The 21755-nt window shown below is 39.1% G+C and overlaps 2 protein-coding genes across 8 annotated transcripts in view; one reads left to right on the top strand and one right to left on the bottom strand.

The window, feature by feature from the left end:
* Positions 1-4024, top strand: part of tmem65 (transmembrane protein 65) — an 84000-nt gene extending 79976 nt beyond the window's left edge. The window contains exon 7 of one of the 2 annotated variants that reach the window (XM_033637505.2): positions 553-4024. In XM_033637505.2, coding sequence (XP_033493396.1) covers positions 553-678 — 126 coding nt within the window. In that variant the 3' untranslated portion in view covers positions 679-4024. The remainder of the gene's footprint in view (positions 1-552) is intronic. The other variant, XM_078176061.1, reaches the window with a different exon arrangement.
* A 16607-nt stretch (positions 4025-20631) lies between these two features.
* The window catches only part of LOC117263843 (protein MTSS 1-like), a 125341-nt gene continuing 124217 nt past the window's right edge, over positions 20632-21755 (bottom strand). For all 6 annotated transcript variants that reach the window (XM_078176057.1, XM_033637510.2, XM_033637512.2 and 3 more), the window contains one exon: positions 20632-21755. This exon is cut by the window's right edge and continues 645 nt beyond it. In XM_078176057.1, the coding sequence (XP_078032183.1) occupies positions 21745-21755 (11 nt within the window). In that variant the 3' untranslated portion in view covers positions 20632-21744.

Below are 21755 nucleotides of genomic sequence, written 5' to 3'. Positions count from 1 at the left end.
AAACTGTAACTGCAATTTTATTGGTTAGGGGAGGCGTACAGCTGCGAGGTGGTAATTCTAGTTTATATATTATTAAAGTTTATTGCATGTGTGTGAAATGTTTAATATCTCCAGTAGCCTTCAACCATGAAGGTAGCGATGAGAGAGGAAAGGAAGGAAGTCTGCTGCTGGTAGAGAATGTCAGCAGAAGCACAGGACAAAATAGAGGCATGTTAAAAAGAAATTGTCAGCTTTATTCTTGTCGTGCACATCTGAGGAATGCAACATAAGGTGGTGTCAGATCCAATCTTTCAAAAGCACATCTGGGGATATCGGCTAAAAAGGAAGCAGCACCTGCAGCTGGTGAGCTGAAACTGCTTCACTCTGAAATATACGTTTGCCTCACAGCTGTATCATACTGTCATTCTAAAACATGTCTCAGAAGGTGTGTCTCCTCTGTGTCACAGCCATCTAGGACCCTAACTCTTAGTATTTGTAAGTTCAAAGGAATATAATAAAATTCTTATTCTAGAGTTTGTGGAGAGGGTAATGATCATTTTTCTCCTCCTGCAGGGTAAAGCCATCGGAGTGTCCATCGGCTGTATTTTGGGGATGTTCCCGCTGCTTTTCCTGAGTGACGATGACGAGAAGGAGAAAGAAGCACAACCCTGCAGCGACACAGCATCACACTCTTCTTAACAAGTCACTACAGCCACACCACACCGTCATACCTACAGACTGGATACTGCTGATGTCAACTAAAAAAAGAAAAAGTATTTACAGGGCTGGATGTTTCTCTGTCCTCCTGCTCAGGCGGCGTTCACACTTCCTCACTCTCCAAACCCTCTCTGAATCTGTTTGTGTTAGCTCCATCACAACTTCAGCTCTGTGGAGTTTCTTGTGATGCACCGAGCTGTGTTGTTTTCACACTGTTTGCTACATGACATGCCATCTGTTAACTCAATATGTCAGTTTAGTGGGGTCTCACTCATTCAGATTTAGCCATTTTAGATGCTGATGAGGGATCCTATCAGTTTGGATTCTATTGTTGAGTCTTCTTATTAATCCTGTAGTTTCTGGAGTCAGTTATAGACCTGTTTGATAGATTTTTGGTTATTTAAAGTGAGACTATGTAACTTTGCTGAACAGCAACTGATCTAGCAACAGATACAATCCCAAGATTCTCTTGAGTCAGCTGCTTTAAAGACATCATTATTAGACTACATGTGTACTGGTCAGACGTGTTCACTTTCTGTTATGTTTGTCTGTGACGTCTTGATAAGCATAAGCCCTTTTTACACAGAGATTGCATAACAGAGCTGCTACAAAGTCCCATCTTCATGCTGCCTTTGCATTTTACACAGAACCAAATGATGGTGACATCATTCCACTCCAGTGTGTGATTTTAGATAGCATGCCAGCGTCACAGAAACAAAAGAAGTGTGACGTGACACAACAGCATCGACTTCTAGTGTAACATACAACATACACATTTGTGGCACTTTATAAACACTTTCAATGGCATTACATGGCAGTAACAGTGATTTACTGTCCCTGTTATATGGTGGCAGATCTCGTCCTCTTCTCTGAGGTTAACAAGCTCCCCCACCTCATTGTTTTCCAAATTTGCATTTACTTTCAGCCCGCTGTTCTTCTTCTTTGGGTAAGCTGCTAACTGCTATCAGCTACTTTTTAAATTTCCCATGGTGGGTCACACGCATAACATGTCGTCAAAACATCACACCCTTGCCGTCCATTGTCCTGGTCTGCTGGCTGTCCTGTTTAAGGCTCATTTAAGCTTTGGCACGCAGCAATTGTCGTGTCGCTTGACAGAAATTACGTATTTTCAACAGCAAATGGACATGAACAGTGGACAATTTTCTTATTTCATGGACATCATCATATTTTGATGTGCAGTGTGATTGATAGTGTTACTTCTCCCGCCACGGAGACAGTAGTGGATGGAGAATTCTTTTCACTGTTTTCATTATATTATTATTATATATTACAGATTCATTGTCACACAAATGATAGATTACTCTTGCTCCAAAAAGCTGCATTGTTTTTGCCCAAATCTGTACGGGAAGAGCATAAAGTAGATGTGTCTGTAAAGGGAAGATTCATGGGGATCTATATAGAATCCCTTTTGTATACGGATATCAAAAATTGAGACATAAAGGAACCTCTGTGAAAATGACCATACCAGTTTTCCCCAGCCAAATTTAGTCTAATTTGGAGCATCGTTTAACACCCCTCCTGGCAAACTAGCGTGACCTGTTTACCCGCTATGGCCTCTGAAAGCCAGCACTGTCGGTGGAGTGGAAAAGGTTAACAGAAAACTTGACTGTCTTGTCTTTTTTTTTAAGTTAATTGAAGAAACAGCACATGAACTGTATTTGGTGGTTATTTTTCTTCAGCAGACACTCATCTCCACAACACTATTTGTTTCTCATTACTTAAAACTGAGCAGACTTTTCAGTGATGAATATACAGTCACTGCACTTCTTGGCAGTCAGGGTCTCGTCCATCTTTTACCAAAAAACCCAAACAATGTAAAAGGAACAGAGTCCACTGCTACCTCGATGGGAATGTTTTGCATGAAGAACTGCTGAGACTTTAAATTTCCTTGTCGGATTGTTTTGAAAATGCTGGAAAGTCTTCACATGTTTTGTGCGGGTTGGAGCAGGCGCTCGGTGGCAACACACTCTACTTGGAAACTGAAGTTGCTATTTTCAGTTTTGGGCTTTACACTACTGTTTGCTTTCCAACTTCTTTTCTGTATCTGTGTTTTTCTGTCTGCACCATCTTTTCCTCTTCTCCTCTCCTGACTTGGATCCAGCCATCTGTGTGATTCGTTTTTTAGGTTACGCTTCATCAGACTTGAGGCTCCAGATGGTCGGGCTTCACCACATATGACCGTGCAGTCCAAAACAGTCCATACCAGGACAAGTCTATTTAGTAGTTTTCAGTGATTTCTGTGACTCAAACCTCTTTCTTAATCTTTCTCTCCCTCTCACACACTCCAGCTCTCAGCACACATCCAAGATGCTTCTTGTAGTCAAATGAATCCAGTTGATCCTTTTCTCCTCTTCACTGCCACCGGCTGCATCTAAAATCACACTCTATTGGGGGGGTAGGGGATCGATTCAGCATAGTATCACAATATTTTGTGTAGCAATATTGTATCAATACATGGACGCCAAATATTGATTTTTTTTAATTATATAAATGATTAATGTTGCAAATACAAATAACTTTGTTAGCCTACTAAAAAAATAGAATTGATTGTTTTTTAGTCCACTAGATTCAATTGGCGGCAGTAAAAGTGACTGAAGTGACAACTTTATCTTTAAAATGTATCTTATCAGATAAAACAGACGTTGACAAATTTTACCGTTATAACTTACATAATTTACAGTTGAAAAAAGGAAATAAAACGCATGATATCACAATATATCATGGCAATGCTTAGCATTGCAAAACATGTAAAATTGCAATATTGTTGTATTGTGACCAAAGTATGGTGATAATATCATACAGTGGTTCCCACCCCTAGTCCTTATTCACAAAAACTTTGAGTGTCTGGATTTTAAGGCTGCAACTTAAGGCCTTTGCACTCTGAGTCTGGTTTTTTTTTTTTTGGTGTGTGTGTGTGTATTTTTGTAATACATCAGCGGAAAAAAAATTGCTACGCACAGAAAACTTGCACACTGACTCTGATGAGTTTAATTGTTTTGCGGAAATTCACAATATGTGACGAAATTAAAAGACACATTTACTTTTTTGCCTCTCTTTACTTGAGTTACGTATCTGGCTGACATCACCCCCTCCCTGTCTTTCATTTGGCCCCGCAGCTACATGAAGGGGCAGAGCTGTCCTCCCTCTCTGTCCTCCACATTCTGTTTGCAGTCCACATCCTCCTCCTCCTCCTCTTCATCATTATCTACCTGAATATTACTGTCTGACCTGTTAAAGTTAGCCATGTGAGATATGAAATTATTCTGTGCATCCCGTTCATCTGTCTTGTGACAGATGCGTCCCCCCACTTTTTTTTTCACTGGTTCTTGGTCCAATGTCTCTAAAGGCTCTGACAGATGTGAAAAACGCAGAAAATCAAACCTGTTCTGAAAAAATTTTAATGACAAAAGTTTCAGACTCAAAGTGTGCAAAGGTGATTGACGCAACCTGAGGTTGCATTTATTTTTAGATGTGCGACAATTTTGGACAAAAAGTGTGTAAAGGCCTTAACAGTTATTTTCATTATCGACTAATTTATTGATGATTTTATGATTAATGGACCAGTTCTTTTTTAAAATGTCAGAAAACAAGACATTTGTCAGAGTGAGCCCAGGTAAATTCTTTATAACAGCTAGGGATGGTCATTTTGAGTAAGTTCCACATTTGAGTACTTGTATTAATTTATTATCTAGTACTGGAGTACTTGCCGAAAAAGAAACAACAACAACAAAAAAGTCAAACATAATAGTAGGGTCCAAAATGAACACCGAGGCTAAACTGTGGTTTGGGGGAAGGGGTCCTGTCTTCGCCACACAGACTTTAGACCTTAGTTATGATACACAAGTTTAACGTTACATAGCTTAGACTTTACATACATTTAGTTTACTTTGTAGAAATACTCCCAAACATTACTTGTATGCCTGGTCACCATTCTGCCTGTAACATCAGATCAAGTAATGTCTGACTGAAAACACTGACTGTGCAGATTTACCTTTTTTTGCTATATGTATCGGTGTAAATATTCATAGACAGCAGTTACATCACTGCGTCCTGTCCACGAAGCACTCAAAGAGACAAAGACCCTGAGGGGGGCTTCAAAGTTACTGGACTCACATTATTGTCTGGTTATATACAGTACAGGCCAAAAGTTTGGACACACCTTCTCATTCAATGCGTTTTCTTTATTTTCATGACTATTTACATTGTAGATTCTCACTGAAGGCATCAAAACTATGAATGAACACATGTGGAGTTATGTACTTAACAAAAAAAGGTGAACTAACTGAAAACATGTTTTATATTCTAGTTTCTTCAAAATAGCCACCCTTTGCTCTGATTACTGCTTTGCACACTCTTGGCATTCTCTCCATGAGCTTCAAGAGGTAGTCACCTGAAATGGTTTCCACTTCATAGGTGTGCCTTATCAGGGTTAATTAGTGGAATTTCTTGCTTTATCAATGGGGTTGGGACCATCAGTTGTGTTGTGCAGAAGTCAGGTTAATACACAGCCGACAGCCCTATTGGACAACTGTTAAAATTCATATTATGGCAAGAACCAATCAGCTAACTAAAGAAAAACGAGTGGCCATCATTACTTTAAGAAATGAAGGTCAGTCAGTCCAGAAAATTGCAAAAACTTTAAATGTGTCCCCAAGTGGAGTCGCAAAAACCATCAAGCGCTACAAGGAAACTGGCACACATGAGGACCGACCCAGGAAAGGACGACCAAGAGTCACCTCTGCTTCTGAGGATAAGTTCATCCGAGTCACCAGCCTCAGAAATGGCAAGTTAACAGCAGCTCAGATCAGAGACCAGATGAATGCCACACAGAGTTCTAGCAGCAGACCCATCTCTAGAACAACTGTTAAGAGGAGACTGCGCCAATCAGGCCTTCATGGTCAAATAGCTGCTAGGAAACCACTGCTAAGGAGAGGCAACAAGCAGAAGAGATTTGTTTGGGCCAAGAAACACAAGGAATGGACATTAGACCAGTGGAAATCTGTGCTTTGGTCTGATGAGTCCAAATTTGAGATCTTTGGTTCCAACCGCCGTGTCTTTGTGAGACGCAGAAAAGGTGAACGGATGGATTCCACATGCCTGGTTCCCACTGTGAAGCATGGAGGAGGAGGTGTGATGGTGTGGGGGTGTTTTGCTGGTGACACTGTTGGGGATTTATTCAAAATTGAAGGCACACTGAACCAGCATGGCTACCACAGCATCCTGCAGCGACATGCCATCCCATCCGGTTTGCGTTTAGTTGGACGATCATTTATTTTTCAACAGGACAATGACCCCAAACACACCTCCAGGCTGTGTAAGGGCTATTTGACCAAGAAGGAGAGTGATGGAGTGCTGCGGCAGATGACCTGGCCTCCACAGTCACCGGACCTGAACCCAATCGAGATGGCTTGGGGTGAGCTGGACCGCAGAGTGAAGGCAAAGGGGCCAACAAGTGCTAAACACCTCTGGGAACTCCTTCAAGACTGTTGGAAAACCATTTCAGGTGACTACCTCTTGAAGCTCATGGAGAGAATGCCAAGAGTGTGCAAAGCAGTAATCAGAGCAAAGGGTGGCTATTTTGAAGAAACTAGAATATAAAACATGTTTTCAGTTATTTCACCTTTTTTTGTTAAGTACATAACTCCACATGTGTTCATTCATAGTTTTGATGCCTTCAGTGAGAATCTACAATGTAAATAGTCATGAAAATAAAGAAAACGCATTGAATGAGAAGGTGTGTCCAAACTTTTGGCCTGTACTGTAATTTAACTTTTTTGTTTTTGTTTTGTTTTCCAAAAATTTAAATATGTCGAAAATAAACATTAGCATGATTGCAACATATTAGCAGAGATAAATTGACCTATTCATAAAAAACAAAAACAAGACAAAAAAACATTAATTTCCTGTACACAGCATTGATAAAAGGGTAACTTCTACTCATGAATCCCTGTGCAATGATGGTAGCTAGGTAACACTAAATCACTGTGCGGTACTGATCCATAATAACGAGATGAACTAGTCAGCTAACAGTTATATACTATTGAAACATATTGGCCAGTCAGCTATATCACTAATCCAAGTTTACAGACATTGTTGTGAGTCACAATAAATTGTTATGTAACTTTTTAATCAAGAAACTCTGACACACCGCCCACCTCAGAAACAAACATGATGTATACAGTAAAACTTCAATTAAAAGCCTAGTCCTTATTAAACAGCCAGTCCCTTTTACTAGCCTGGTTGGCTACACATATTGACAAATAAAGATCTGTCTTAATTAGACGCCTGATCTGTTTGCTAGTAGTTCATTTTTATAGTTATTTGGATTTATAAATCCAAATTATTAACTACCCATCAGAGCTTAGGTAGTTTAGGTAGCTGTTAAGATCGCACATACAAATATAAATGTTTAAACTTTTGTCAATAAGGAGATACTACACATCTTTGCTCAGTTAGATTCTCCACAATTAAATCATTCGGTTCATTTTACTGAAACCATGAGCACCAGAGAAGACTAATTTATTCAGATTTACCAACATGACAAAAATACAAGTGGTGACTCCCTTCCCCTGATGATAAAAGCAGAGTATGTATCAATTCCTTAATTACCCGTTAAGTTATTCCTTTAGTCCGTAAGGGTCCACTGATGAAAAGTATCAAAAGGGTTTTTCAAAAAAATTAATCCAAGTCATGAATATTGTTTTAACAGGATAAAGTGGTGTTGTGTCAGTATGCCAGGTGCCGTAATCCTCTCCAATGTCCTGTCTGTTGGAGCTAGATCAAATAAATGATTTATATTACATATGATTATTCAAAGCCTGATTTTTATACAGGTAATGTTCATACTGGTTCAAATAAGCAATTTGATTGTATTTCTTATTTTTGCTGAGCAACAGTTTTGTAAGAAAGGAATGAAAGGCCTGCCCCATATAGATGCCTGGAACAAATATAGGCCTGTTAATTTCAGTGATTTAAGTAAATAATAGCCTAAGGAGTCCTTGGCCAGAAAAATGGTGAAGACCCTTGCTCTACTTTGAATAAATACTGAAATCCAAATCAAGTACTTGAGTGTACTCAGGCCCATCCCTAATAAGCACCTTTTTTCTGATCACTAGCCTCAGAGACAAACATGTTCAAAATTTTAGAAGCTGTACTAGTTTGCTGTTCTTGGTTGAAATTTGACTGTCAGAATGTCTCAATTATTTTCCCGTTGATTGACTAATTAACAATCCCACATAGCAATACTCATTATCACATTTGATAGATGCATAAATTACAGCCGTGCTACACTACTGCTCACTGCTCACCATAGAGTAGGGATGTATGATATGTTATTGGCCTATGAATGAGAAAATGTACTTAGTTATTTTTCTGATGATGTCATTTATATGTGATCTTGGGGATCTTGGGGATTACGAATATTTGTACCTCATACAAGCTTTTCAGTAAGGAGAGAAAGACTGCTGTTCATTAGAATTAACAAGAAAAACTTTAGGGTTATATTGTTACACACAAGTTTACAATAATTCTATCTACTGTTTACTCTTGGGTCTGTAAAGACTAAACATATTACACAATATTGAAAAAAAGCTTGTTTTCCTCTCCAAGAGTAACATTATTTCATATCAGTGCATTTCTACTACAGAGTTAACTATTGAGAGTGTGTTATATCGGGGAAGTGAATGAGTGACTGACAAAGTGATTTCACACACAGTCACTGGATCTCCATTAATCCTCAACTGGTTTCCTCAAGAGCATCTCTACATTATCTTCTATACAGATCATAAAGAGAGAACAGGAGTCATTTTGATGCCTTTAAAAGTTTAAAAATTGCCAAAACTTTAGAGAAATCTTGCAATAATGATTGTGTCTTAGCTGTTATTGAACAGATTGTGATGTATTTGCTGTGGGGAGGAGATATGATTGTGTGTAGAGGGATGGGGACACAAATCCTCAAATCAAAAGGAATTAAGGGCTGGAACAAAAAAAAGTTAGTAAACCTCAGAGTTCACCCTGACGGGTGACAGAAATGTTTGAACAATATTTAATGAGTGTTTGGACTTGGCTGCACAAGATATTTCAGTTTGTCACTGGATTAACTGTAAACGCCTTGAGTTAGGTCTGCCTCATTAGAAGGGAGATTTATTGTGGAGGACGGGGCAATATACCATCTGTTTGAATCATGTGTCAATAAGGAGTAACTAATTAAGTAATAATTATAAATTATATTATAAGTTGTTTTCAGGATGCTGTTTGCTACCTGAACTTTTATGTTTTTGTATCATCTCATGTTTATATCATGTTTGAGAATGTTTTTTTCTAGATGAAGTTTTTCTTCAGGCCTGTGTGGACTTTTATTTGTTTTTATTTCTCTCTACTCTTGACACTATTTTGATTAATTTCATTCTCTGACGAAAAAACGAGGAGAGATTTTGAAGTATATGAACAAAAGTGTGTGAATACTGTTTGTTAGAGGAATGCTTTCTTGTGCTGCCATCTTGTGGACAGTCTGGAACAGCAGCAGCTGTGCACTGAAACATGTATGTGTTGTAAACCAGTGATGTAGAAGGATTGATATGCATTTTGCAACATAATTTAAACTAATATAATAAATTTGGGAGTGTTTACCTCTGCAGGTGATGCTGAAGCTCTTTGTGCCATCTCTGTCAGAACTATTCGCTGTGAATGCCACAATAGTTTTTTTTTTTACATTAGGGACATCTGTGTTTTTGTTTTCTCTGTGTTCCTGTTGCTGTTTTAAAGCTCCAGCGTGTAGGAGTTAGGGGGATATATTGACAGAAAAAGAATATATATATTTTTATTTTTGCCTCTCTGTGCACCGCGCTCACGTGTGCGCGCGAGACCAGCGAAAGCATGTGAACACACATGAAGGCGGTGCCCATGTCTCACGGTCTCGCACAGGCGCACACACGTGAGGGCAGTGTACAGAGAGAGGCAGTTAGAGCTACAGGCTACAATGAGGCTAAAAACAGAGTTCAAATGGAGTTTTTCCAAACAACTTTTTATGTCGGGGCTTCAGGACACTTAGATCACTATGGATGAGTAGTATGGAGATATTTTGTGGTTTCAAATATGTGTTTTTGGACGTTTGAATCTGGGGCGTCCAGCCTCCATTAGGTGGAGTTGTGTTGCTACCCCCCTCTCCCCTTGGATTTCCACAAGGGATGTGAGGACTCTAAAACTTCACCTGAGCCTCCCTCGGCATATGGGTGAGTAGATAATGGCTGAATTTTCATTTTTAGGTGCACTATCCCTTTGAATCCTGCTGGTTCACACCAGTGTAACTAGATTCATTCATTCATTTCATTCTTAATGTGGTGTCGATTAGTGAGATGTGAGTCAATGAATACTTTAAGGTGTGCATGTTTCTGACCAAACTGTCAGAAACAGACTCCATGAGAGTGGCATGAGGGCCCGTCGTCCTCTAGTGGGACCTGTGCTCACAGCCCAGTATCGTGTGGCTCCACTGGCATTTGCCAGAGAACACCAGAATTGGCAGGTCTGCCACTGGCACCCTGTTGTCTTCACAGATGAGAGCAGGTTCACACTGAGCACATGTGACAGGCATGAAAGAGTCTGGAGATGACGTGGTGAACATTATACTGCCTGTAACATCCTCCAGCATGACCGGTTTGGTGGTGGGTCACTGATGGCCTGGGGAGGCATATACTTGGAGGGTCACACAGACCTCCATGTCATAGCCAACGGTACCCTGACTGCTGTTAGGTACCGGGATGAAATCCTCAGAGAGACTGTCAGATCTTATGTTGGTGCAGTGGACCCTGGGTCCCTCCTGGTGCGGCAGGCCCTGGGTTCCTCCTGGTGCGGCAGGCCCTGGGTCCCTCCTGGTGCGGCAGGCCCTGGGTTCCTCCTGGTGCAGTGGGCCCTGGGTTCACTGGTGCAGCAGGCCCTTGGTTCCTCCTGGTGCAGCGGGCCCTGGGTTCCTCCTCCTGCAATAGGCCCTGGGTTCCTCCTGGTGCAGTGGGCCCTGGGTTCACTGGTGCAGCGGGCCCTGGGTTCCTCCTCCTGCAATAGGCCCTGGGTTCCTCCTGGTGCAGCGGGCCCTTGGTTCCTCCTGGTGCAGCGGGCCCTGGGTTCCTCCTCCTGCAGTAGGCCCTGGGTTCCTCCTGGTGCAGCAGGCCCTGGGTTCCTCCTGGTGCAGCCGGCCCTGGGTTCACTGGTGCAGCGGGCCCTTGGTTCCTCCTGGTGCAGCAAGCCCTGGTGCAGTGGGCCCTTGGTTCCTCCTGGTGCAGCGGGCCCTGGGTTCCTCCTCCTGCAATAGGCCCTGGGTTCCTCCTGGTGCGGCGGGCCCTGGGCTGGGTTCCTCCTCCAGCAGTAGGCCCTGGGTTCCTCCTGGTGCAGCGGGCCCTTGGTTCCTCCTGGTGCAGCAAGCCCTGGGTTCCTCCTGGTGCAGCGGGCCCTGGGTTCCTCCTGGTGCAGGACAATGCCCAGCCTCATGTGGTCAGAGTGTGTAGGCAGCTCCTGGATAATGAAGGCATTGATGCCATTGACTGGCCCTGTTGTTCCCCTGACCTAAATCCAATTTAGCACCTATGGGACATTATGTATTGGTGCATCAGATGCCACAGACTGTCCAGGAGCTCAATGATGCCCTGATCCAGGTCTGGGAGGAGATCTCCCAGGACACCATCCACTGACTAATCAGGACCATGCCCAGACATTTTCAAGAGTGTATACAGGCCCGCAGGGGCCATACACACTACTGTCACATTATGATTTGCCCTGACAAAATTCACACAAGTTGGATCAGCCTGTGATTTCAATTTTTTACTTTGATTTTCAGTGGGATTCTAAATCCAGCCCTCAGTGGGTTGATGATTTCGGTTTCCACTGATTGTTGTTACGTCATTTTGTTCTCAACAAATTATACAATGTACATCAGTAAATATTTCCAACTTTAATAAGTTGTCAAGATCAAGATCTGTTGTGTGATTTTAATTTATTTGAGCAGTGTATATCTCGTTTGCATGTTGACACATGTGGTCCTCCATCATTCATTAGACCTGTCAATTAGAAATATGGTGAAGACAGTAAGATTTCACCGACTGTCACATCAGCGATGTATGGCTATGGATATGCTGCAGTCACTGCAGTAACATCTCAATCATCATTATTAAATGTCAGAAGGATGATCCGTGATTTAATCATTGCCCTCATGTGGAAACAGACCTTACAAAGTGCACCACAGGATAAAATTAGATGGATCATTAACACTTAATAAAAACAATGCTGACATTTAACACCTGTAATTAGTTTAACTTTATAAATGCTCCTTTGACATCTTACAGAAAGTTGTGTGAGATGCAAAAATAAAACAATCAGTGAAGTTTGCAAACCACCTAAAAACAATGTTTGCCGTCTCTGAACTAATATTAATGTCCTTCCAATCATAGCTATATCACCCACAGCTATCTCAGGTAAAACCGTGTATATGCCTGGTCTGAGGAATACGTGACATTTGCACATTCTTCTTTTATAAATACCAGTTCATGTGTGGGGAAAAAGCATACGCATGGCTTTTGTGTGTACACATTATTATCTGGACCCTGGTCTGTATGAGGAAGAGACCTCTGTTGATAACTCGGCTTCCGGTAAAAACCTCCTAAACAGTGAATACTGAAGAAATTTTAACTAGGAGATGTTTCAGCTGGTTGCAATCTGCAGTCCCCACTGCTATATTTGACTAAATCTGACACATTGGATGTCTGAAGTGGCGAGAGCTCAGTAGAAAAAATGTGATGTCTGCTCCTCTGCGTACCACTTAAGATTAAGGTTTGAAAAGTTTGAATCAATTTAAGGAATCAAATCGCCATTATAGTTTAATGGTGCTCAGCAACCGCCAGGGGAAACGCAATGGGACAAGAACAGAAATTAAGGTAGGGAGAGTCCATGTAGGGTGGGTGGGAGTGGTGGTGGATGGGTCCAACAAACACCCACTTCCACCTGGGAGAGCGGTAAGATTACAAAGCCAAACCCTGTTCTTTTTTTCTTAACCCAACCACGTGCTTTTGTTGGCTAAACATAACCATGTGCGTTAGTTGTTGGAGGAAAAAAAAAAAAAACATCAATTCACATTGTCGTTCTGACGTAGTGCCATTATTTTGAAAGAGATATTTTGAGAGAGGTTGACACAGCGTCCGAGATTGTCAACAACCAATGCACCCAGGGTACCTTTCACGTTGTATCTGGATGTGGGAAATCCATGGGCAAACGCTGATATGTGACAAGTTTGAAGAGAGAATGTGTTGCATTAGCAGACGTCTTGGTAAAAGTGTGCTTATTTTGTTTGTTTAATAAGGAACAGTGCACTTTAAAGTGGAAATAGGCCTTTTTTTGTTTTAACTTATGATTATGAAGTAAATGTTGATCACAAAATGTAATGGCCATAGAATGATAATAACTATTGGCATTAAGAACTGGCTAAAAACTGGCTTTCACTTTGCAATTCTTTTTGCCACCAGATATGATCTCCTGGGAAAATAAAGGCTCCATTTACACATAGTCTGTATAAAAATAATTGATGTAGCCTCTGTGACAACATTGACTGGTTTGTGGACTTTTGTTTTGAAACCTCAAGTTTGATGTTTTGGTCGTTGCTATCTTGGAATTTTGGAGCCAGGGGTGACCATATTTGGACGAGAGGGTGAAGCTAATGCTAGCTGCTAGCTTAGTTAGCATGTTACATTTATAGTTGAGGTTAACTGTGAAAAAGCTAATGCTAATTTTTGCTTATGAGAAACAGGCTTTAAACAAGTGGCAACCTCCAGGGCTGAAACATGAAGCAAACGCTGAAAACTGCCCAAAAGTACAGTTCTTCTAACATCCTCTTGAGGCTGGCTCCAAGAGCAAGTCAGTCCCCATAGACCTCCATGTTAAAATGCCCGACTTTACAGCCTGGTACAGACAAGTCTCCATAACTAATTTAGACATGACAACTATACAAGGGGTGAATTTTATATAGGCTAACTCACCTGTTTACATTTTATTTATGCTTATGCTTTATTTAAGTTATGCATTTGTATTTTCCAAATAGCTAATGTTCATAGCGAAATATAGGCCTATTATCCCTGCAGAACCACCTGCACACTATCTGTTTGTCCTCTCATGGAGGCCCGCCATCAAAACATTCACTTCTTTTCCTTATTATAACCCTGAACCTTAACCTGAAGTCTTAACTTTAATTAAGCACCTCACAAAATACTCTCATTTTGTAAATTCAAGGTGATTCTCACAAATATTTAAAACTTTTTCCCAGAAGATCACTGCTATCGATGATAGCTTTCAAAATAGATTTAAAAAAAAAAACACACAGCCAAAGTAAATATTTCAGCCTTGTGAAATTGTAATTGTAAAATTAAACTTTCATCTGAATCAGTGGTAATGTGGACAGTTAAAAAAACAAAACAAAGCACAAGTGTCTTTTGTCATCAGATGCACATTGTATGCTACAATTTTATTATTTAACCAAAACAGCTGGTATACATAGAAAATTGGAGACAGTTAGTATTTAGGAACTAAACATTTAACATAAGATACAAGATTCTCAGGAGCCAGAGGTAAAGTAACAGGACTGCCTGGTAATACGTTAACAAAACATGTTGCCATTACTTCTCTTAACACAGACAGGACTGTGTGTGTGTCACAGTAACAGATATGTCAGATACCTTCTGGGTAATGAAGTCTTCCCTCTGCTTAAAAATGTAATAAAACCTGTTAATTGATAAGTGAAACGTCATTACCTGGTCATGTTGTTGACCAGAAAAGTTTACAAGCAAATATGAAATCAGATGGAAACATTTCTGTCCTCTTAGTATAACTGTTATGATGTGTTCAAGGCTTACCGTCTGAGTTGACAGTTAAAACATTTTACATTCATGTGTCGTTTTAATAAAAATCACCTAAAATAAAGGAAGCTGTATTAATATATCAGCTAAAAATGATAAAACAAATCACTAAAGACATGCAGGCATCAGTCATTAATGCAGCTGAGCGGTGATTATTACCAAATTTAAAATGTTTCCACCTACTCCCAAACCAGGGATAGGGCTCAGATTAACAGGCTTTACTAAATTTTTTACCCAGTCGAGGAATATCTGACTTTATTTTTGACATTATCAACCGCTACATTTTATGTCTTCCAATAATAGATATTGATTTATTTCAAATAACATCAAACTCAGGATCAGGACAAATCCTGCCAAAAGCAAACAGTTCATCCATGTTTCCCTGATTTAAGTATTCCGACTTTTTGGATGCACACACAGAAGAACAAGTGAAAGAAAGTTAAATTGTATCATACTTTTATGAAGGACTAAACACAAAAGCGCATCATGTGCATATATTTAATAGGGAACAGTTTTGGTTCTTGGGGTCATTATTGATGTACTTCTGCTTAGTCCCAAATGATTTTTGTTAAACCCGTCTGCCAACTCGGGCAAGTCGAGACTAGCTATTCATTTCTGCTACCATCCTCCAAACTCTCTGTGGCTCTCAGGTTTTAGTAATAATGGCTCAGCTTTGGGAGAACAGGGTGAGTAAATCTAAGAAATAGAGCCCTTAATTCTAGTTCTGAATGGCCCTATTTTGGAACTGGGACATTTCAATCACTCAGTGGCTTTTAAAATAAATTACAAGAAAGAAACGAAAATAAAATTTGACCGGATGATGGGTGATCTTTATAGTGATTCATGGGGAGAAAAAATGTCAGGAGGGCTCAGACTAACAAAAAAACTGCAACCACGTAAGGTCCTTTTAAACTCATTACAAACAAAAAAGGGAATTTTCTTGGTTGTATGAAATCATGTTTTTTGTTATTGTGCACTCGACAGGCATAATTAGGGCCATGATAGTGTGTGGTAGTGATCAGGCTTGAATTTGAATATTTTTTTTCCAATGTTTACAAATTCAGATCCAAAAATCAAATTTTTAGAATTAAAAAGAAAAGATCTAGGTTGCTCAGATTTGATTGGTCAAATTCAGATCTAAAAAGTCTAGTTAAAATTTATATTTTATTAATTTTTCATATTGACATTTGAACTTTGAAAATCATGTATCTAACTTTATTTGTTCTGAATTTCCCTTTTAAAACTTTAAAATATTAATTTCTTGATTTGCAATGTCAAAAGCTGAAATTGGATATATTTTTTTCAATGTTTACAAATTCAAACCTAAAAATTCAAGTTTCATAATTAAAAAAAAAAAAAAAAAAATCAGATTGCTCAAATATTGATTGATCCAATTCAGAATTAAGAAATGAAATTCAACCCAACTGACCTAATTTCCATTTTAAGCATTCAGTGGCTGTAAAAATTCAAATATTTATGGTCTCGTATTTGCTCCTATAGCTCAACACTATAGTGAGAATAAAATACAGTAAAAGAAAGATACCCAGGGCATCATTTATACTGTAGGAAATGTGGCAACTTGACTCAAAGTAAAGGCTAAACATTAAAGGGCAGGGACACACCGACAGCTGCTGTTACTTACAGCTCACAGACAAAAATAGCCTCCACACACTGAGGATTGGATCAGTGATTTTTTTAAATCTAACTTGTACCTAGAATGATTTTTCTGACCAAATGTACTGTAAAATGATTTTCTGTTACTAATGAATGTGATTCCTAGTAATCACTTTTCTAGTTCTCAGTGTGTGCTGGCATTACACGCAGTTACTGAGTCCTCACAGGTTCGAACATTCAGCTTCATACGCTTATCGCATCAGCTACATGATTTTATTCGTTAACCTGCACTGGAAAATGAGTGTAAACGGATATAAAACAGACAGGATTCAGTCGTCATACAGGGTGTCAAACTGTGGTCACACAAAATATGAAACATTAATGTGAGGAAACATATAAGATGACGGACGGCATCTAAAATGCATTCTAGTCCAAAAGAAACAGACCAACTGAGGACAAAAATTAGTTCCAGTAGAAAAAAAGCAGACTATTAAATCCTTTTGTTTAACTAAAAAAAGACAACATGCATATTAAATACATTTGTTAATTTGTTTTATATGCTCAACAGGACAAGACTTTGGGTGAAAATATTCAACTTAATAAATACGTAAATAATTGTGATGACAAACAGTGATTATTATTTAGTAGCAAGAATTTCAGCTTTTTACGCTAATAACCCACAAACGCAAGTTTGTTTTTTTACTCATAGGGCTATTTCGACATTGAGTAATTACAAGCTATTACAGGTTTTTATATTTGTCGCAGTTGTACATGAATATCAGTGCACAGCAGGATATGCTTGTGTTTTGTTTTAACTGTCTGTTTAAACATAGCTAATAGAGGGTTTTCAGTTAGGTCACAAATTAATCAGCCTCATCTGGCACCATAATGTAGGTCCATGTAGTTGAGATTTGGCTCTCTGCTAGCTGAAAAACCTTGTTGTGATGTCACTGTAGAAAGTTTCATTGTCAAACAAACTGAAGAGCCTGATAAATTAGATTTGTTCTTATGCTACAGTGCTAGCATCTGCTAAGAATTGTACATAAGCTAGTGTCCAAAATAGTTGAATTAAAAAAAAAATAAAAAAAATTAACCAGCCATTAGCTAGCAAACAAAATACGAAAGCAAACTTAAAATTTAACAATGTCTTTGTTTACATGGTAGAAATTTAGCTCTCCAAAACCTAGCTGAAATAACTTGTTGTACAGGATCAGTGGAAATGTTCAGAAAAATTCTTAAATGTAAAATTCTGATGAATTACATTTTTTTCTTAAGCTATAGTGCTAAGAATTGTACTTTAGCTAAATTACTGATATTCAGCTGGCAGCAAAAATTAATAACATTAAACCTGCAATATAAGATGTCTTTTTCATGATCTTGACATGCACTGTAAATTAGTGCACGTCAACATCAAGAAAAGCAGATTAATTTAAGCTATATTAATATTTAGCAAACAGTTAGCTGGCCAAGAAAATATGAAAACATCGAACTTGGAATTTCACGATGTCTTTGTCTATATGGTAGAGATTTAGCTCTTCAAAAGCTAGCTGAAATAATATCTTCTCGTAAAGTGTGTGTAGAAACATTCTCAAATGTAAAACTCTGATACATTAGTTTTGTTAAAATGCTTGTTTCTACTAAGAGCTATAAATTAACTAGTATCCAAATGATGAATTTAAACTGTATTGATATTTAGCTAACAATTAGTGAGCTTAAAAAAAATGTGAAATGTCCTTTTAATTCTGTTGAGACAACCAAACTGCACATTCAGGAAGGCAATCAGCTGTAATTATGCCAGAGAGCTAAAGACCTCCCACATGGCTGCCAGAGGACGTGTTAAACCACCTGAAAAACTTTGTATATACCAGACAGTTGGTGTAGACAGACCAAAACACTTATCCACATTACTCCAATTCACTATAGCTAAGTAGTAACACGGAACCTATAATACCAACCTCTATTACTACCATGGACTTGGAAGTGTATGCTAACAAACAGTTGCTACATAGTTGGTAGATTAGCAACATGTTAAAAGTTGAACAATGGACAGGGACAGAGGGGTTAGTGAACCTGGAGGCCAACCAAGACACAGATTATGTCTGTCTGCAGGGGAACTTAGTTGTAATCACTCATCATCATTGATTAAGTTTTTTCTGTTCATTTTGGAAAAGTCAAAACATTGAAAGTGCTTTATAGACAATAAATGCTGTAAAAATGCAAAGACAAAACCAAAAAGTTAAAATAAACAAAGACATTGGGTCTCATTCATGAAATGTTAGTAAATCTGTGAGTAGATTTGCACATAAAAACCTTGGTACTAAAAACCTACGCTGGATTCATGAACGCAGGGGAAAACTTGGATTTGATCGTAGGCATGTGTGTATGTTCATGAATGCCAATCAATCCTAAATTGACAGCAGGTTCCTGCTAGTCAGCAATTAGCATACACCCCCACCCATTAATAGCCAGAGACCACCATACATGGAGGTGATAATAGGTGCATCCTGTCGACCTGCGAGCATAGAGCAATCAAAGAAAGAGAGAGAGACAGTGAAAGAAAAACTTGTCCGACACTGAGAATGAAGTTTTGCCCTCTGTCTACATAAGTGCCCTTTTTGCAAGACATGTTTTTCTCTACATCTTTTCAATAATTTTATATTTTAGTTTTTAAATTTGGCCCATGGCATCAATTCTTAATTAAAAGTGTGCTGTTTGGCCGTCAACTGCATTGAGTCGAGCCCTGTCCCTCCCTCTAGTTTCCCTTGTGGCAGCCGTATGCAAATCAAGCGCCCTGCAGAGCAGCATGACGTTTCCCTCATCTGCCATCATGGACAGCCAGGTAACGATAGTGTTTGCTCTAAGCCTCAGCATTGTTTCACTGTTGTGAAATTAAATCACTATTAAAACATCTGATAGTGGGATAGTGCACCCAAACATGAAAATTCAGCCATTATCTACTCACCCATATGCCGAGGGAGGCTCAGGTGAAGTTTTAGAGTCCTCACATCCCTTGTGGAGATCCAAGGGGAGAGTGGGTAACAGCACAGCTCCATCTAATGGAGGCTTATGGTGCCCCAGATTCAAACGTCCAAAAACACATAATTGAAACCACAAAATATGTGCTGAAGCCCCGACATAAAAAGTTGTTTGGAATAACGTCATCTGAACTCTGTTTTTAGCCTCATTGTAGCCTGTAGCTGTAACTGCTTCTGTGTACACTGAGCTCACGTGTGCGCGTGAGACCAGCGAAAGCACATGAACACACATGAAGCCCATGTCTCACGGTCTCGCACAAGTGCACACACGTCAGCGCAGTGTACACAGAGGCAGTTAGAGCTACAGGCTACAATGAAAATTTTCATTTTGCGGTGCACTATCCTTTTAATACAGGCAGTCTAATGTAGGCAATAACTCACTGTTAAGTTTAGCAAGTAAGATGTAAAACCACACTGTCTCCCTCCAACTCTTTGTCAGATCCAGGTTCACCAGCTGCCCGGTGTGAGCGGAGACAGATGCTGAATTGTTTTCCCAGGTCCACAAGTCATATTATAAAGAAGCGTATAGCTGCCACATCACACAAATAATGTTTATGTCTCCCACGTTGCGCCTGTGACAATTAAATTAAACAAAGATGACATTCAGTTTGGGGCTGCAGTGTATAACGAGGGCAGAGGAGGAACTTGTTGGTTTGTTATTTTATTTATTTAGAGAACAGCGTTTTTCAGTTTTGTATAAGTTGATTTAAATAACTCATTCACATTTTTAAGAATCCTATTCTGAAGCTTAAATCTGCTAAATACCAACTAATTTAGCTAAATGTGTTATATTTCTAATCTCCTGTCATGTTTAACTTACATGTATCAAAGGCATCTGAGTATTGTGAACATAACAGAGCACAATATGAAATAAAATTATAATTTCTAATAATTACAAACAATATTTGTGTACTATCTATATACAAAAGTACTACAAGCAGTCAGAAGCAGGTGTAGATTTTGTTGGTACCTACGAATAGATCGGAGCTACTAACATATTAATGAATGCCGAAATACACGTAAATTTCCTTCTGCAAACAGTTTACACACAAATTCGTTCTGCTCATGTTTCATGAATGAGACCCAATGTTTTTTGTTAAAAGCTAACAGCACACTTAATCTACTAAGACGCTGGCATCCGCAGTTCCTAATCCGCCACTCTTCATATCCACTGCTGGAATATTATGCTGAACTTTCTAATATAAAGCCAAAAGGATTCTTTATACTGGAGAAAACTTTAAGAACATGCACGTCAATCTACCGTACGTGTCATTATTAGGATAACTGTGAATTTACACGCCATTCTTCAGTGTGCTACCCTAACAATTACAATTACTCTTTCAGTTTGCGTAGAAGCTCAAGTTTTCTTTCAGTCTGTCTTCTCTATCAAACACTCACCTATATTTTAATAGAAAAAAAATCCAGCATAATTTCAATTTAAATAGAATTTTTACAATATTTAAGTTAAATTCAGCACACAGGCTTTTGGCACCTTTAGTGGAAATGGGAAACTACGGGCATGTATGACAAACAAAATATACAAACACATCAAAATATAAATATGTACATACAAATAATGATTTGAAAATACTCCATCAATCCTTCCAGAATTTTTCCATATATCACCCATCGTAACTTCTTCCCAATACAATACGCGTTAACATTTACGTAATGTTTCATTTGAGTAGTGTCTGCTACAACAATGACCTTGTCCAACTTGTTCGACAAGGATGTCCTTTCACACCTTTTCTTTTGTAAACTGAAGTTGCCCAGGGGAATTGATCTCAGATCAGCACCAGTGTTCCCAGTAGTAATCTCAGAGGGAAACTTCACTGGAGTTGGTCAGGTGCAATACAGACAGTTTTCAACTTGCAAGAGGCTGCAGGTTTCGTTTTTAAAGGGAGAGGTGCTTTAGTCAGTTTCCAAAGCAAGAAAATTTGGCACTGTGGGGAAAATTCTCAGCCTAAGAGAGTCCACTGATACTTTACGAAAGGTAAACTTTCTTGTTGGATGCAGTCTAAATCTGGACAAGAAATGTCTACCTTTTATCTGCATTAGTTTGACAGATTTCCTCTGACTTTGCTTGAGTTCAGAAAGGAGCTTTTCAAACTATGTACTTACAGGCTTTAAAACCCAAAACTCGCACAAAAATCACTGTTGTCAACACCACAAACAGAAGTGTTTTTATCCCTCATTTAAATATTATGTCTTTGGCCAAAAGGTGAAAGCGCTTTATTTGATTTCTTACCTTTATAAATTTCTGTAATTAGATCACCGTGTTATGATCGAACATCCCTTTTAAGTTTTGTTAGGTAATTTCTAAACTGATGCTTGATCAGAGTCTCCGAGCAACTTCCTCCCATTCTTGCCGTCCATTTGATGTCATAGCTCCTATTTACTTGTTGACAACCATTTTGTGTCCCTTAAGAGCATATTTGCTGAGATTCAGCCAGGGACGCAAAATGGCGCAAGTCAAACCAGCTCTTCTAGTCTCAGTGAATAC

Source organism: Epinephelus lanceolatus, chromosome 16, assembly GCF_041903045.1.
Source record: "Epinephelus lanceolatus isolate andai-2023 chromosome 16, ASM4190304v1, whole genome shotgun sequence".
Taxonomy (NCBI): Eukaryota; Metazoa; Chordata; class Actinopteri; order Perciformes; family Serranidae; genus Epinephelus; species Epinephelus lanceolatus.
This window is presented reverse-complemented; position numbering and strand designations above follow the sequence as displayed.